Source organism: Simochromis diagramma, unplaced genomic scaffold (assembly GCF_900408965.1).
Source record: "Simochromis diagramma unplaced genomic scaffold, fSimDia1.1 OVJJ01000653.1, whole genome shotgun sequence".
Taxonomy (NCBI): domain Eukaryota; kingdom Metazoa; phylum Chordata; class Actinopteri; order Cichliformes; family Cichlidae; genus Simochromis; species Simochromis diagramma.
Genome location: NW_024387544.1, coordinates 53,984 through 72,288, shown reverse-complemented (window position 1 = coordinate 72,288; position 18,305 = coordinate 53,984). Strand labels below are relative to the sequence as shown.

At 41.2% G+C, this 18,305-nt stretch overlaps 1 protein-coding gene across 3 annotated transcripts in view; it reads right to left on the bottom strand.

Moving 5' to 3' along the window:
* Positions 1–18,305, bottom strand: part of LOC120727419 (NACHT, LRR and PYD domains-containing protein 12-like) — a 48,798-nt gene that overhangs the window by 9,476 nt on the left and 21,017 nt on the right. For all 3 annotated transcript variants that reach the window (XM_040021652.1, XM_040021650.1, XM_040021651.1), the window contains 6 exons: positions 14,039–14,215; positions 7,640–7,810; positions 7,170–7,343; positions 6,711–6,884; positions 6,268–6,441; positions 5,726–5,899 (listed from right to left, as the gene is read on the bottom strand). In XM_040021652.1, the coding sequence (XP_039877586.1) occupies positions 5,726–5,899; positions 6,268–6,441; positions 6,711–6,884; positions 7,170–7,343; positions 7,640–7,810; positions 14,039–14,215 (1,044 nt within the window). The remainder of the gene's footprint in view (positions 1–5,725; positions 5,900–6,267; positions 6,442–6,710; positions 6,885–7,169; positions 7,344–7,639; positions 7,811–14,038; positions 14,216–18,305) is intronic.

Genomic DNA, 18,305 nt, shown 5'->3' with positions numbered 1-18,305 from the left:
GCAGATATCATTCATGAGCGCAACCTGGCTTGGGCCAAAGTGAGGAAAACAGTCTACCCCAGTGATTGGCTTCTTTTCAGACAACTAAGAAAGAAATGTACTTCCTCTATTAAGAAAGCTAAAATAGAATATTATCTGTCTGTCACCACTGAGAACCTAAATAATCCACAGAAGTTCTGGAAAATCATTAAGTCTCTTTCAGTGAGTAAAAGCTCCCACGCTCTACCCACCTATGTTTTTTAAGGATTCTGTTCCTGTTTATGATAGGAAGGAGATTATGACTTGCTTTAACAAGCACTTTATATCTTCTGGCTCTTTGTTTGACTCTCTGAACCCAGTCTCTGTAAATTCTCGCACAAACCTTCCGGTGTACACTGGTCAGCCATTTAACTTTGTTCCTTTCTCTGTGCAGGAGGTCTGTAAAGCTCTTAAACTGTTAGATCCTAGAAAATCTCCAGGGCCAGACTTACTAGATCCTTATTTCTTGAAACTGGTAGCTGATTTTGTGGCAGAGCCTCTCACAACACTTTTCAACCTCACACTTGATACGAATAAAATTCCCTCAGTATGGAAATCAGCTTTTGTTATTCCACTATTAAAAGGGGGGGACCCAGCAGTGTTAATTAATCACAGACCAATATCTAATCTATCTGTGCTGGCTAAAGTTCTTGTGCATCCCTTTTTATAGATTTTTCAAAAGCATTTGACACTGTTGATCATTGTATTTTAAAACTTAGACTCTTCCAGTCAGGACTCTCTGAGAGAGCAGTGGCATGGTTCTCAAACTACCTCAATAACCGGACTCAGTGCATTAAATCTGACGGTCTATGTTCTGACTTTGTTACAGTGCACAACGGAGTGGCACAGGGTTCTGTATTAGGTCCCCTTCTATTTATCATTTACGTAAACGATCTTAGTCTACATGTGTCAGATGCAAACTTGCACTTCTATGCTGATGATACAGTTATTTACAACTGTGGTTCAACTCTTGTCCAAGCCATCGACTCCTTGCAGAAAGCCTTTTTTGCTGTCCACCACTCATTACTTCAGCTTAAACTTGTTCTCAACGCAGACAAAACAAAGCTCATGTTGTTTTCTAAATCAAGGAGACGAGCCCAAACAATCCCATCAGTAACCACTCTTGAAGGTAATAAAATAGAGTTGGTTCACACCTATAAATATCTGGGAATCTTAATTGATGACTCGCTTACCTTCAAACCACATGTAGAGAATCTTGTGAAAAACTTGAAGTTAAAACTGAGATTTTATTTACAAAATAAGTTGTGTTTCTCTTTTAATACAAAGAAGCGGCTTGTTGCTGCAACATTCTTGCCTGTGCTGGATTATGGTGATTTCAAATCAAATTCAAATTTTATTTGTCACGTACACAGTCATACGCAGTACGATATGTAGTGAAATGCTTGGACAACTGCTCGTGACCTAAAGAAAACAAAAAAGGAAAAGGCTATGAATAAGATAGGAAATAAATATGAAAAATTAAAAAGGGTAAATTTAACTAGGAAGGAATAAAATATAAATTAAGGTTAAAAATGAAATAACTGTACAACAAAATACACAATATAGAACTATATAAGAATGTATGAAGAAATATAAATAAATATATACACAATAACAGCAGCATATACACAATAACAGCAGCGTGATTTAACTAGTGAAGTGAAAACAATGTCCAGAATGTCCAGTGTGTGTAAGAACCATATGTGTGGGTCAGTACTGTGTGGTGGTGTGATTGAGAGACCGTATCGCCTGCGGGAAGAAGCTCCTCCTCAGTCTCTCTGTGTTGGTCTTCAGGGAGCGGAATCGCTTTCCTGACCTCAACAGAGAGAACAGTCTGTTGTTGGGATGGCTGAGGTCCTTCACGATCTTCCTGGCCTTGGTCCAGCACCGCCTGCTGTAGATTGAGTGCAGGTCAGGGAGCTCGGAGCGGATGGTGCGCTCAGCTGACCGCACAACCCTCTGTAGAGCTCGTCTGTCCTGCATGGTGCTGTTCCCAAACAAGGTTAAGATGTTTCCCGTCAGGATGCTCTCTATGGTGCACGAGTAAAAGTTCCTGAGCACCTTGGAGGGCAGTTGGAAGTCTCTCAAGCGTCTGAGGTGGTAGAGACGCTGACGGGCCTTTTTCACCACGGTGTTGATGTGACAGGACCATGACAGGTCCTGCGTGATGTGAACTCCGAGGTATTTGAAGCTGTCCACTCTCTCCACTGGGCACTCGTTGATGACAGGGGTCTGGTAGTTCCTCTCCTGCTTAGTGCTGAAGTCCACTATCAGCTCCTTTGTCTTACTGACGTTTAGAAGGAGGTTGTTCCTCTGGCGCCAGTTCTCCAGATTCCTAATCTCCTTCAGGTAGGCCGTCTCGTTGTTATCAGAGATCAGGCCCACCACGACGGTGTCGTCAGCAAACTTGATGGTGGTGGTGGAGCTGGTAGTGGCCACACAGTCATATGTGTATAAGAGTACAGCAGGGGGCTCAGAACACACCCCTGGGGGGCTCCAGTGCTGAGAGTGGTGGAAGCTGAGACATGTCCGCCCATCCTTACTGCCTGTGGTCTGCCAGTTAGGAAGTTGGAGATCCACTGACACATAGATGAGCTGAGTCCCAGATGCTCCAGCTTGGTGGTGAGTGTGGAGGGAATTATGGTGTTAAATGCAGAGCTGTAGTCTATGAAGAGCATTTTAACATAATTCCCCCTTCTAGTGTCCAAGTGAGTGAGTGATGTGTGGAGGAGATGAGAGATGGCATCGTCTGTGGAACGATTTGGATGGTAAGCAAACTGTAGTGGGTCCAGTGTGTCTGGTAGTGAAGAAATGATGAAGTCTCTGACCAGGCGTTCAAAGCACTTCATCACTACTGAGGTGAGGGCTACAGGGCGATAGTCATTGAGAGAAGCAGGGTGGGGTTTCTTCGGGACAGGAACAATGATGGACTCTTTGAAGCATGTGGGGATCACCGACTGAGATAAAGAGATGTTGAATATCTCAGTGAACACAGGAGCTAGCTGGTATGCGCAGTCTCTGAGGATACGACCTGGGATGCCGTCTGGTCCTGCTGCTTTCCTGGTGTTCACTCTCTTGAAGGCTCTCCTTACTTCATGCTCGGAGATGACGAGCACGTTTCCGGTGCTGGCAGTATCTTCCTGTCTGCAGCCGTTAGCGCCGCTAACACTAGCATTGTTGGAGTCCTTAGCTGCAGCCTCGAAGCGAGCATAGAAAGTGTTCAGCTCGTCTGCCAGAGTCACGGCCGCGTTCGTCATACCGGTTGTTGGTGCTTTATAGTCCGTTATTGTCCTTAGTCCCCGCCACAGGCTCCTAGAGTCACTCTGTTGGAGTTGTGACTCTAGTTTCCTCCCATAGCGCTGCTTCGCCTCTTTCACCGCCCTCCGCACGTTATATGACGCGGCTTTGTACGGGTCCATGTCCCCCGTCATGAGTCCCGTGTTGTAGGCAGCGGTGCGGGATCTCAGAGCGTCGCGGATGGTTTTATCCACCCACAGCTTCTGGTTGGGAAACGTTGTGATAGTCTTTGTCTCCACGGTATCATCCGCTAGTTTCCCGATGAATCCCACAACCGCTTCCGTAAACACGTTGACATCATCATCGGAGCTGTTTCTGAACATGTCCCAGTCTGCGTCATCGAGTGCGTCCTGTAACGCGGCCACCGATTGATCCGTCCAGCGCGCGTCCAGCGAAACTTCCTGTTTCAGCCTTTGTTTGTATTTTGGGATGAGGAAGATGGCGGCGTGATCAGATTTGCCAAAAGGAGGGCGGGATTGTGCCTTGTAGCCGTCCTTGACCATAGTGTAGCAGTGGTCCAGTGTCCTTTCACCTCTGGTGGGGCAGGAGATGTGTTGATAAAAGTTCGGCGCTGCGCGTTTGAGGTTGGCGCTATTAAAGTCCCCCATCACAATAAGCGCAGCGTCCCGGTGTTGTGTCTGGTGCTGTGTGAGTGCCTCATGCAGCTCGCATAAGGCGGTGACCGTGTCCGCTTGTGGTGGAATATGAACGGCACTTATAATGACCGATGTAAATTCCCGAGGTAGATAAAAAGGACGACACATGATGGACAGTAGTTCCAGATTTGGTGTGCAGGAGCGTGTGAGAGGAACAACGTTCGCACTGTTGCACCAGTTGTTGTTCACAATTAAACACACGCCGCCTCCCCTTGACTTCCCCTGATATACTATATATGAATGCTTCTGCTCAATGTCTTCGAATGGTTGATTCTGTGTATCATGCTTCTCTGAGGTTCATCACTAACCGTAAATTTCAGACTTACCACTGTGAGTTATACTCTCAGGTAGGATGGCCTGCTTTGGTAAGTCGGAGGAACTCTCATTTATACAGTTTTATATATAAGGCGATACTTGGGTTGTTGCCTTCTTATATATGTTCCCTGCTTGTAATGAAACGTGCTAGTCGGTATTCTCGTTGTCCGGTTACTTGTTGCTTTCTGTTCCATTTGCCCGAACTGAACTTGGTAAAAGAGCTTTTGTCCATTTAGCACCCTTGGCTTGGAACAAACTGCAGAAGGAATGGAAAATGACTGAATTCATTTCATTAAGTGCTTTTAAATATAAACTACGAATCCTTGAGGCCAAGTCCATAACATGCAACTGTTTCAATTAGATTGATTGTCATTTTAACTGACTTTTAATTTTTATTTGAATTTTATTGAGTTTTATTTTATTTTATTTGTATTCTTTCACTTATTGTTGCACGTGTGTTGTTGCTGCCTGTGTTTAAGTAATTTCTGTGAGACACCTGCTGCTGCCTATCTTGGCCAGGTCTCCCTTGAAAAAGAGGTTTTTAATCTCAATGGGATCTTCCTGGTTAAATAAAGGTTAATAAATAAATAAATAATTCATTTCCTATGGTGACCACTTTTGACCGGGAACACCACAGATGTAACACAGTTGAGTAAAACACTAAAAATTCAATCAAAGAGGCTCTGAGAATCTTTGTTTTTATTTATTTTTTTGCTATGTTTTACTCGCATCTATTTCAAAGAGTGAGTGTAAACACAAAAAAATATATTATGAATTAAACTATATGGCTGACTCAACAGCCATTTAATGGGCAAATGGGCAATTCCTTCATTTTGCCATCATCGATTAAACAGACAACAAGGCCTGGAATTTATTTGAGGTGTGGTACTTTCAGTTGAAAGGTTTTGCTGTGATAAATGTGGCCAAAGAAGCTCTTCATACAGGTGAAACAAGGCATATGCAAAAGGCCATGCAAGAAATTGCTGCAATATTAGGGGTAGAAAATTTTAATCTTAACCCAACTGATTATTTCAAAAGTTTGGACAGAAAGGCCCACAAACAAACAGCAACTTAAAGCTGCTGCAGTAAAGGCCTAGCAGAGCATTAAAATGTTTTTGTTAAACCCAGTGAATTAAAGCTGAAAGTCTGCATCAGATTTTTTTCCATTTAAAATGTGGAGAATCAAAAATAGAAAAAGTTATCTCTGTCCAAATATCTATGGACCTCACTGTAGGTCTACTGTTAATTAGATTTTCACATGACTTATCAGTTATCATTAATTTTACTGCAAATGGACTCATTGGAGAATCCCTATATAAATATCCATCTACTTTCCAGCTAGACAAGTGTTTCTGTTCCTAAAACAAAAAAAGGAAGTGAGGGAAGGACACAGGAAATGTTTCCAGCTCTTCCTCCTCTATCAGACATTCTCTCCATACCTGAGAGTCTCCAGTCTCCAGCCAGGATCCCTCAGTCCAGCCGACAGCAGCTCAATTCCTGAGTCTCCTGGATGATTGTAACTCAGGTCCAGCTCTCTTAGATGGGAGGGGTTGGAGCTCAGAGCTGAAGCCAAATTGATACAGCCTTCCTCTGTGACCAGACAGCCTGACAGACTGTAGACACACAAAACAACCCATCTGAAAACACTTCACTTTTTTGGCTCTCGATTCCAGAGGAAGCCAATGATGATAAGCTAATATGGAGAAAATACAGTCCCTCTTTCAAGTCTCTCTTAGAGTTCTTGCTGCAGCATGTTGGATGAACTGAAGATTTTCAGAGAGTTTTCAGAACAACAATGAATTTAATTAATCCAGCCTGGAAGTAATGTGCACATTAATGTAATATGAGTGTAATTCAGAGTCAAATAATCAAACTAATTATAAATAAAAAGGCACCAGACAATTCTATAACCCTTTGCCATTTATTCATTAATGTAGTATGGATTCTAAATAATGCTGAGTGGAAAAGACTGAATCCTGACCTCAGAGTTTCCAGAGTACAATGTGGACTCTCCAATGCAGCAGACATGAGCTTCAACCCTGAATCATCCAAATCATTGTTACTCAGGTCCAGCTCTGTCAGCGTAGAGGACTGGGAGCAGACAGCTGTGGACAGAGCTTCACAGCTTCTTCCTGTGAGATAACAGTCACTTGTTCTAAAAATAAAGAACACCGCACACAAACAGAAACACACACACACACAACTGAATTTAAATGACTAAGTAGGTCAGGTAATATTTGATGTTGTTTCAGGTCTACCTGGAATTTGCATTTCATTATTTCAAACAGATCAGAAATGTGGCACTGTTCTGTGATTTGGAAATAATGGCAAAATTAACAGTAATGGAAAAAAAATGGACTTTATTAGATAAATCTTTTATTGGTTAATTATGTCATTTGATGAAAACAATCATTTTGTTCTGACCTCAGAGTTTTTAGTGTACAGTGTGGACTTTGTAGTCCAGCAGACAAAAGCTTCACTCCTGAATCTTGTAGGTTGTTGTTACTCAGGTCCAGCACTCTCAAAACAGAGAACTTAGAACTTAGCGCAAAAGACAGAGCTTCACAGCTCATCTCTGACAGGAAACAAACACCAAGTCTAGAAATAAAGAACACACACATGCAAAAGCTGAATTTAAAATATATTGATGGTGCAGTGATACAGAGTTTCTATGTTGAGCTATATTTAATGTTGTTTCGCGACTGGCTGGAATGCTATTTCCTTATTTTTAATACATCTGAAATATGGCAATTTGTTGTGATTTATAAAGAATGAAAACTAGTAAGCTGCAATAACAAACTGATGAAGCTGACATTTAATAGCTAAAAGTTTACATTGTTTAAATATTTAATTTGATGAAAAATAAATATCCTTTGAGCTGACGTCACAGTTTCCAGTGTACTGCATGGACTCTGCAGTGCAGCAGATAGAGGCTTCACTCCTGAATCATGTAGGGTGTTGTTACTCAGGTCCAGCCCTCTCAGACTAGAGGACTGGGAGCTGAGAACAGAGGACAGAGCTTCACAGCTTGACTGTGACAGAAAACAGCCACTTAGTCTAGAAATAAAGAAAAAAAACACACAGAGACAAAGCTGAATTTAAAGTGGATTCATGTAGTTCATGGTGAAGTGATCAGTTACTAGGTCTGGCAATATTTAGTGTTGTTTCAGGACTGGCTGGAATAGCTATTTCCTTATTTTTAACATATCAGAAATATGGTATTTTGTTATGATTTATAAATAATGAAAACTAGTAAGTAAGTAAAACAAATTGATTAAGCTGACATTCATAAGCTAAAAGTTTTCATTTTTCATTTATATAATTTGATGAAAATAAATATGCTTTGATCTGACCTCAGAGTTTCCAGTGTAAAAAGTGGACTCTGCAGTGCAGCAAACAGATGCTTCATTTTTGAATCTTGTAGGGTGTTGTTACTTAGGTCCAGGTCTCTCAAACTAGACTGGGAGCTGAGAACTGTGGACAGAGCTACACAGCTTCTCTCTGAGAGGTTACAGCCACTCAGTCTGGAAAATAAAAAAATAAAAAGTGAATTTAGGTTTAATACCAAAAACCTTCATTGTTACAAGTGAAGAAAAGTAATGTCAGTAGATACTACAATTCATAGTTAACAAAATTAAGCAAAAAAATAACTAAGGGTCGGCAACCTGCGGCTCCAGAGCCACATGTGGCTCTTCAGCCTCCTTGTAGCTGCTCCCTTTGGCCACAATCATAAAACCACAACCATAAATAAAGGGCATTTCTTAATTCATTTTAATTCATAGATTATTATTATTGATTGATTGATCGATTGATCGATTGATAGATAATACTTTAATCATCCCGAGGGAAATTGGGTTAAGGCTGCAAGCCTTGCCAGCGCCATCTTACCCTTTCGACCATACATAGATTACACAAACACTGCATGGGGAAGACAGGTCAGAGAGGTACAACAATGGAAAATGCACAACATGGGGAAAAACGAGAAGAAAAAAAGAACTCCCCCCAGACTGAGCTCCAACAGGGAGATCAGTTTGAGAACAGAAAACACACACTGCAGCACATACCACATAAATCATCAGATCTCACAACAAAGAAGACATAAGCTCCGAAGGCGTTTGAAGGGGGTTGGGGGGGGGGGGGGGGGGGTTAAGCCACCGACAATTTTGTTCATTGTTAGGAGAAGTCAAGAATGAATATTCAGATCTCCTGCTGTACAAAAACGTCTGGTGTCTGTCAAGGGGAGTGGCGCTGATTTGCTTCGCTCCCTGTCTGGAACTTGTGAAATCCTTGTTGGAAAGCAAAGGCCTCAACTATCCTGAACTGGAAGACCTCGATTGGCTAGGTAAGTTTTACTTCATGGTGGATATGACAAGTCACTTGAAGACGCAGAATAAAAATCTCCAAGGAAAGGGAAGCAGGGCCATGCAAATGCTGGAGGATGTTTTGGCAGTGTTCGCAAGAGATGCACAAAAAGGCACAGTCTCTCACTTCCCCTCCCTAAGAGATTTCAATGAAGCCAACAGTCAAATAAATGATGATCCTTTCCACCGTGCCTTCATTGCAATGCAAGCTGCATTTGGAGAAAGATTCAGTGATTTCAGAAAGGAGTAACCTACTCTCTTTCTTTGTCACACCGCTCAACATTAACCCATCCCTGCTGAACACAGTTGCATTCACTGCAATAAGTAAGCCAGATCTAGAAATTGAACAAGCTGAAAGAGCGGATAAAGATTTGAGGGTAAATACGTTCAAATCAGAAGGCTACATTCACTAAAGAGCACAAATGGAGTGATATGGAAAAACTCCCCAACACAGACAAAGTTTTTAAAACATGCAGTGCAATTCCTGACATGAAAAAGTATGCATTTAGAGTTTTGTCCATCTTTGGCTCAACATACTTATCCAAGCAAGTTTTTTTAAGCATGAACTTCATCAGTGTTGGGAAGGTTACTTTTAAAATGTATTGTTTGTGAAGGTTCTCAGTCATCCAGGTCATCGTAGTCTAATGAGCTTGGAAAGAAAAAGCGTCTGGACTTCTTTAAGTTGCTTGAAGACGTTTCACCTCTCATCCGAGAAGCTTCTTCAGTAAGGTCAAATGGCGGAGACTCCCAGATTTAAACCCACTGGTAGTAAACCCCAAAAATGTAAAATGTATTCCACTACAGATTAGAGAATACATAGCCCAAAATGTATTTTGTAACGTATTCCGTTACGTTACTCAATGAAAGTAACTGTCAGGTTTATATTGTTGATTCTCATTTATGCTTAGAAATATTTACTCATTTATGCTTAGAGTTTTATAATCAATTGCATATTGATAGGGGTCTGATCCTTAGCAGTCTGTAAAGACTCTGTGTGCCTTCCAGAGTGTTCTGGCATACACACTCACATCCTGGGGTCGTGAGAGAGGTCGTACCTTCTTTTATTGTTTTATGGTATAGCAAACACAAGTATATCTGTTTCAGTATAAGTGCCTTTTATTTAGATGAACTGCTGGACTGCAGGTTGTGGGAAGTCGTTCACAGGGTCACGTCTTGACCCCCCCCCCCCCCCCCCCCCAAACACACACACACACACGGTACTCTTTGTTCATGTGCATACCTATGTAAGATATCCTATGTTAATGAACCCGTGCATATTCATGTAATGTCAATAAAGAACAGTGTTGCGAGGGAGCAGATGAGAGCAACTGGGGTCAAGTAAAGGAACGGCGCTCATCCAGTTCTCTCCCTCATGCACGATTAACATAAAGAACTTTGGTGACTTCCGTCTTGCTTTTGCTGTTGTAGTAGAATTGTCTCGTTCCAGCGAGGGGTTGTGCTAGACAAACCCATCACTAAAGTATTCTGAAAACTTTGGATTACTAAATATATTGTCATGCTTTTTACAACTACATGGATGTACTATTGCTGTGTGATTTATTACTGTTACTGAAGGTCTGATCTATAGTATAAGGACCTCTGGCTAATACATCAGGTTCCGTGTCGGGCTCGTAGCCGACACGGAACCCGTGGGTCTCTCGCAAGCAAGGTTGACCCACATAAATTTGCTTGCGAGAGACCCACGGGACAGACAGAGAAAGCGGTTGAAAGGCTGCTCCAATTGAACTTATTGTTGTTTTGGAGGAAAACACGAACACAGTGCACAGTTGAGTCTTAATAGCTTACTTACAACTGGGCTCGTCAGGCACTCTTCTTGGCTGCAGTGGTTATTATTATATTTACATGCTTCCATCTCCCGTTTCTGCTCGATGACAGCTGGTACTTTTCCACTCTCCTTTCTCTCCTTCCTCGCGCTCACAGACACATAACTGGTATGGAAGTCCTTTCTCCCTGCAGCACGGACAACACTGCCCATGATGCTACATTCTTTAGAGCTATGCCTGTAGCATTCTGCCTATTAGCTTTGCACAACAGCAAAAAGGCGCTCTCTCACCCAGGAAACACACAGCCTGTAACCATGGCAACAGTAACACTGCCGCCTGGAACAACAGAACGTAGCTGTCAAAGCCAAACAGTCCTGACCCGCGACAATATGAAACAGAAAAATACCGCCATATAATCCATTTATTTCAACAAAGTAACTGTATTCTAAATACCACCTTTTTAAACAGTAACTGTAACGGAATGCAGTTACTTATATTTTGTATTTTAAATACGTAACGGCGGTACCTGTATTCCGTTACTCCCCAACACTGAACTTCAGACACAGAAGTCACAGTAAACAGGTAAGAAAAACAGCATTTAATAAGCTATGATTTTTCAGAAAGAAAAAGTATTTCAGACTTTGAGCTGATATAGATTTTATGTATGTTCAGGTGCTTTTATCGAGGAACGGGACCGCGACACAACTCCTACATACTTCAAGGACTGTTTACTTCAGAATCAGCTGATCGCCCTGATGCCGGCTGGTTGGCCGGCCAGACCCACAGAAGTGCCAGTTGAAATTTGAAGGAAAACAGGAAGACAGAAAAGAAGAAAGAGGGAGACGATGAGACAGCAGTGGCTCGAAGCGAGGAGGAGGTACAAACCACGTCTGCCGTCTATCGTAATGGGAAATGTGCGATCGTTAATAAATAAAATTGATAAGCTCTCAGCGCTGGTACAGAGTCAGAGGGAATACTGGGAGTGTAGCCTGATGTGTTTCACTGAATCATGGATGCACCAGGACATTCACAATTATAACGCACCCGTGGAAGTCCATCTGGACCAGCCGGATACCACTGTGAGCATCATGACTTTTTTACTTTTCCAGTGTTTTCAATGCTATCAGGCCAACCCTCCTGGGAAATAAGTTGACAGCGATGCAGGTTGATGCTTCTCTGGTGTCCTGGATTGTTGATTAACTGACAGGAAGTGTGCGTGCGTCTTCCACAGTGTGTGTCTTACAAGGTAATCAGCAACACAGAGGCACCACAAGGGACTGTCCTCTCCCCCTTCCTCTTCACCCTCTACACCACAGACTTCAGCCACTGCACCGAGACCTCCATCTTCAGAAGTTTTCTGATGACTCTTGAGTACTGGGCTGTGGTCGAGTTCTTTGTCACATGGTGTGAGAAGAATCCTCTTCAGCTCAACGTGGCAAAGACAAAAGAATTGATCGTGGGCTTCAGGAAGACCAGAAAACACTTGACCCCGGTTTCAATCCAGGGGGTCAATGTTGACATTGTGGACAACTATAAATACCTCGGAGTATACATTGACAGGAATTTGGATTAAACTGGGCTAAAAACACCACAGCGCTTTACAGGAAGGGCCAGAGTCGCCTCTATTGTTTCAGGGGTCTGAGGTCCTTGAACATCTGCCGGACTATGCTAAGGATTTTCTAAGAGTCTGTTGTGGCCAGTACAATCCTCTACACCAGGGAGCAGGCTGAGAGTTGATGATGCCAACAGACTCGATAAACTGATCCGTAAGGCCAGTAATTTTGTGGGGATGGAGCTGGACTCCCTTAAGGTGGTGTTGGAGAGGCGGATGTTTTCCGAAATAAAGACAATGTTGGATAATACCTCCAACCCACTCCATGACGTGCTTGTCAGTCACAGGAGCATGTTCAGTCAGAGACTGAAAGTACCAAAAAGCACCACATAACGACACAGGAAATCATTCCTGCCTGTGGCCAATTTTGTACAACTCATCCACTTAACACACTGTATACTGCAATAGCTACAACCTTTTTGCACATGCTCTTCTACTTTTTAAGCTATTTATCAATAAGTGACTTATATGTGTATATATATGCATGTATATATTGTTTATATTGTGTCTATTTCTTACTTATCGTATTGTCTGTCTTTTTTACTGTTTATACTGGAGCACCGTAACCAAAATAATTTACCCTAGGGATCAACAGTGTTGGGGAGTAACGAAATACATCTACCGCGGTTACGTATTTAAAATACGAAATATGAGTAACTGTATTCTGTTACAGTTACTGTTTAACAAGGTAGCATTCAGAATACAATTACTCTGTTGAAATGAATGGATTACATGGCGGTCTTTTCCTGTTCCATATGTTAAGCTATGCTCTCTCTATTTTTGCTAATTCCACGCTGGTGGACACCCAAACAAAATACGCATTAAGACGCTCTAATGCCTGGGTTTCAATCTCACAGCCATGTCACCTCTACTTGCATTATGATGTGAAGAAATATTTGTAAAAAGTATTATTCAAAAAATGATTTAATATGAAGGCAGAGTGTTAAAGGCATAGCATGTATGAAGTATGTAAATATAATAATAACCACTGCAGCCAAAAAGACTGCCTGACAAGCCCAGTTGCAAGTAAGCTATTAAGACTCGACTGTACACTGTGTTCATGTTTTTCCTCCGAAACAATAAGTCCCATTGGCGCAGCCTTTCAATGACCTAGACAACAAAGTAAAGCTAGTTTTCAGCTAAGAACCCGACACAGAACGTACGTAATAGCCAGAGGTCCCTTTGCTACGGTTCGGAGCTGCGGACCCGTTTTTTAAACGCCCCGAATAGTTTTCTATACGAGATCGCTGCGAAAAGTGCAGCCTTACCTAATGTCCACCTACTGCTACTCATTTATATTAAGATTTAAAAATCTAGTTGGTATTGGTATGATGAGTAACCTTCAGTAATAGTAATAAATCACACAGCAATAGTACATTCATGTAGTTGTAAAAAGCATGATAATATATTAAGTAATTTAAAGTATTCAGAATACGTTACTCTCATTGAGTAACGTAACGGAATATGTTACAAAATACATTTTAGGCCATGTATTCTCTAATCTGTAGTGGAAGACATTTTAAAAGTAACCTTCCCAACAGTGGGGATCAATAAAGTATTCTGATTCTGATTCTGATTCCTGAGTCTGGAAACTATCCATGGCAAATTTGATCAACAATAGTGAATGGTGATCGTATGTCTGCAATAATGTGACACCAGACAAAAATGTAAAAACAATACTGATAAAGCATGTAATATAAACAAACACAAAGGAAGATTAAGAAGCCAGGCGAAACATATTATTATTGTTTTTATCTGCTATCATCAGATCTTGCCTCATCAGTGCTGACTTCATCTTCACTGACTGATGGAACACAACTTGAACCTGTGGAGGCTGAAAAACGGTCCTGTCAAACGTCTCCCTGTCTGAAAGCACTGAAACTTCTTCACATTTGCCTTCAGACACACCCTGAACATTTATGAACTAAATAAAGGTTCAAACATCAAACAACTGAAACACAGAAAAACAATGACAGCTGCAATCAGTGAACTCACCTCAGAGTCTCCAGTCGACAATTTGAACTCTCAAGTCCAGCACACAGAAACATTACTGCTGAATCCAGCAGCTCGTTTCCACTCATATCTAACTCTGTCAGCTGGGAGGGGGGGTTGGACTTCAAAACTGAGGCCACAACTTCACAGTGAGCCTCTAAGAGTCCACAATAAGTCAGTCTAGGATTATAGAAAATATAAAATTTGGTGTTATGAAAGCAGAAATTTAAAATTTTTTAAAAAGTCCACATTCTTCCCATCAATTGTTCCATCTGTCCTGCTCACTTCTCCAATGGTTGTACATGCTGTCATTAACATCGCTTCACTGCTCATCAGCCATGCCACTTTGCTAGCTAAAACACCGGTGTCAGCACATGAGGACGCTGTCATAGCCTGACAACGATGTTGATTAGCTGCCTAAATATGAATGTGAATTGTGTGATTGGCTGGACTATACGATAAGGTGGCATTGTTCTAATCCCATACTGGAGCAGCCAGTCACTTACTGACTAACACTGCAAAACAGAATTGTTAACGTATATACTTTAATTTCAATTTAGGTTAGAATTATTTTTTTTTGTGTGCAACACAGATTTTTTTCTGCGCAAAGACCGTGCCAGCAGTGAGCAATTGTGCACATGCGCAGTTTAGAGGGAACATTGCTAGCAACCCTCCTCCAGATTAGGATAGTATGTAAACCTTATGATATTTATGAAGCTTCTTCCCAAACAAACACAGCATTTATAAAAGATAAATAGCTGGTAACAATGTACAGCTCACACATCTCAAACCAGGTGTACACATAGATTAGAAACATCTGCAAGTGAAATGAAAAAATGTTACTTTAAAGTATAATGTACAGTCAAATAATAATTATTGGTCAAGCACCACTTTTCTTGCACTGTTTAATCGACAGGGCGGGGTCCTGGCCTTGACCATTCAACGTGACTGACAGGTAAGATTTAAGTAAAACTTTAAGGCGCAAGTGAGATACTTAGTTGCTGGAAGTGGAGTTTCCTGTCGAGCCGCGGGAAGCAGTTATAAATTAATTAGGGCCTAGAAATTTGACCGCTATCGGAGAGGGCGTTCCCAAAGTGGGGTGATTGACCAGCAGGGTGGGCAAACCTGGGCCTTAGAGGCTTTTAAAGTGGTCGAAATGAAGTGAAGTTGTGATATGGAAATGGAAATAATTGATCTTGGCAGTCAGTGTCTTTTGTTATATATAAATATGTGAATGTATAAGTGAAGTGTAAAATTGTTATTTGGATGAATGATTAAAGATGCACATTGTTTTGAGAGAAAAGGCGGTGTGTGTGTGTGAGACGATGATGAAAGTATTGCGTGAATGATGCTACAAAACTGAAATGAAAGAATGGTGATATGTGTGGAAAATTGTTAATTGTGCCAAAAGACTTCTGCTAAGCCCGCTGAAGATTTTGATGTGAATGCTGGCAAATGCAAAGAGCTTAGTATATTTAAGTGTGTGTGTGTAATAAGGGTGCATTGGTTTTAGATTAAGACTTAGCCGAGTTACAGAGGATATATAGGCTGTAAATATAAAATAACAGTTCGCTTAGGTTGTAAAAGCAGATGACAATTGAGTGAAGCAGAAAACTGTGAGCTTGTGACGTTGGAATACGAAAACAGAGGAATTAGAGACTGAATGTATTAAGACAGCAATGAAAATGATATTAATTGAATGTTTTAGTGTGTCAATACAGGTGGACTCTTCTCAACTTGAAAACATGAGTACAGCGGCAAAAGCATAGATTAACAGAATTGGGATGAAAACAGGCCAGGCTTTGGCTTAGAATTTGACAGCTTCACCTCTCATTGTCTCCTTATCCTGAGAAGGAGTTTAAAGGACAGTCAATCTCCTGATGAAGACAGAAGACAGACAGAACACCGTGTACTTGAAGAATTAACAGCAGGCGAAAGACAGTGCAACTGAACTATAACACTGAAGACTCCAGCAGTAGCATGTAAGGAAGCACGTGATGCAACATGCACTGTGAATTACAGGCTGGGAAGAACAGTGGGATAAATGACTGTGGGAAAGCACTGGACACTGATTTTCAGGTTTGCCATGCTGGGAGTTAACCTAAAGGGAAAGACTGAAAAGATCAACTGAGAAGAAGAAACAGCTGACAGTGTTGGCTGAAGATTTTAAGGCCACACCGGACACCGTGAGAAGAGGGACAGGGACCAGTCAGAGGTGAAGCCAGGACGAGTTCGAGTGCGAGAATACAGGATATAATTTGATTGAAATTGAAGCCTGAACTCATGATGGTTTAGAGAATGTCTCAGTTTTGTTATTTTCAGGGCAAAGCAGACCTGGACCAATTTTCCACAAAGTTTTTATAACTTATGCATGTAATGACACAAGAGGGGGCATCAGAAAACATACCCTGATGCTATAAAGACAACTGCTGGTGTATTTTTGGGCGGAGATCGATGCTGTCTGCGTACAGTGTTCATCTCCCACGCGTGTGTTCATTAAAACATCGTTTGATCTAACCCTTCTGGACCACTGTTGTGATTTTGGATTCCTCCTGTGTCCCTCCTCGATATTTGAATCCGTAACATGTACCATTACATTAAGAGGAGCAAATGAAATCAAAATATGTTGTATGAAGAACATGATTGATAACTGTTTTGTCTTAAGTTTTGTTATAACACAGGTATTACAAGTGGGAAATGTGAGTTTTAAAAATGAAGTTAGTGTTAACACACAGGTGTTGTTTCTAGGCAGCTCTGAATGGAGCCAGGAGTTTAAAAGATTTAACATGATGATTAAACTGATTTTCTTCCTAAACACATGTTTGGAGGCCTGGGGCAATACACCCGAGCGGAGAATTGCTGAGGGTTTTAGAGAAATAATGTGACTAAGGTTTTCTTTTAATTTTATAAGAGGTGGTGAAATATTTTCAGTATTTTCAGTTTTAGTAGCTGGTCTTTAGCTTATTTGACATATGAGGTGTTTCATGAGGGGGTGATTTTGTGTTTAAGTTGAAATAAGGGGCTTTATGATCATGTTTGGACTTTCTGGGAGCTTGATAATTTAGCTATGATAAAACTTACGCATAAGTAATTGCTTTTATGCTAAAACTTAATTGATTGGAAATGTTTGTTTTCTCTTTGATATTTTAGTAAAATAAGCGGTTATAATGACTTAAAGTGCTCATGAAGAGATGATCTATTGTGAAAGGTGACAGGGTGTAAAAGGTCAATGAAGATGTTTGCAGAGACAGATAACATGTACTGCGAATTGTAGGTCAGAGTTAAGGCACATTCTGCTTGGCAACTTTCGCAGTTGCAGAAGCAACAGTTTGTGTACAGGATGTTGATAATCAGATAAGAGGAGAAGAGAGTGAGCAACAGGAAACACCTGGAGGGACGTGACAGCGGCTCTTTAAGTGTGTTAAAGAATGTCAAAAGTGTCACTTAAAGGATAGAGCCCAGAACATGATAGGTTGAACTAACTTTGAATAATTAAAAGAACAATTGATACGCATAGTAGACTCGTAAGGCGTAGTAGGGAAAGGTGTTTTGTTTCCTTTGCAGGACATTTCGGGACCACAGCGACCACAGGGGTGGCGAGACTCCAGGGAGCACCGGACCGAACGGAACCACCAGAGAGGGGCACCCAAAAGAAGCACAGAGCACCACAGTTGAATAAAATTTGTTGTTTAGGGTTAGTTCAAGAATACAAAGAACGGAATTTAATAAGATCTACTCGATTTTCCCACACAGCCATCTCAGTTTACAGAGAATCTCCTGAAAAAACGGAAAAAACTAATTAACAGGTCATTGGATAATATTTGAGGGTCTGCATTTGTGAATTTCATCATTTTTCATTTACATATTTTTTTTCTTCTCTGACAACTCAGTCATGCGATTCTGACTTTAAAGTTTGTTTCATGTTGAACTCTGAGAGTGACCTCTGACCCTCACTGACTCAAACGCCTCCAGATTCAGACGAATGATGCTTCCAGCCTTGCTAATTAGTTTATTGATTCTGCTCCACCTCTGCTGATTCAGACTGTTTTTATTGATTCATCAAACATGCTTGTACTGTAATTTTTGATCCCTGTATATATTTTATATCCTCAAGTTGAGAAACAGTGGCAGATGGTCTGGTGCTCTCTATCAGCACTTCAACTACTTTCACAGTCTAGGAACATCTCTGTCCACTACAAAATGTGAAATGCATCTGCTTGCAAGATTTCCTCTCAGTGATTATTTGAAGAATTGTAAAGGCCCACATTCA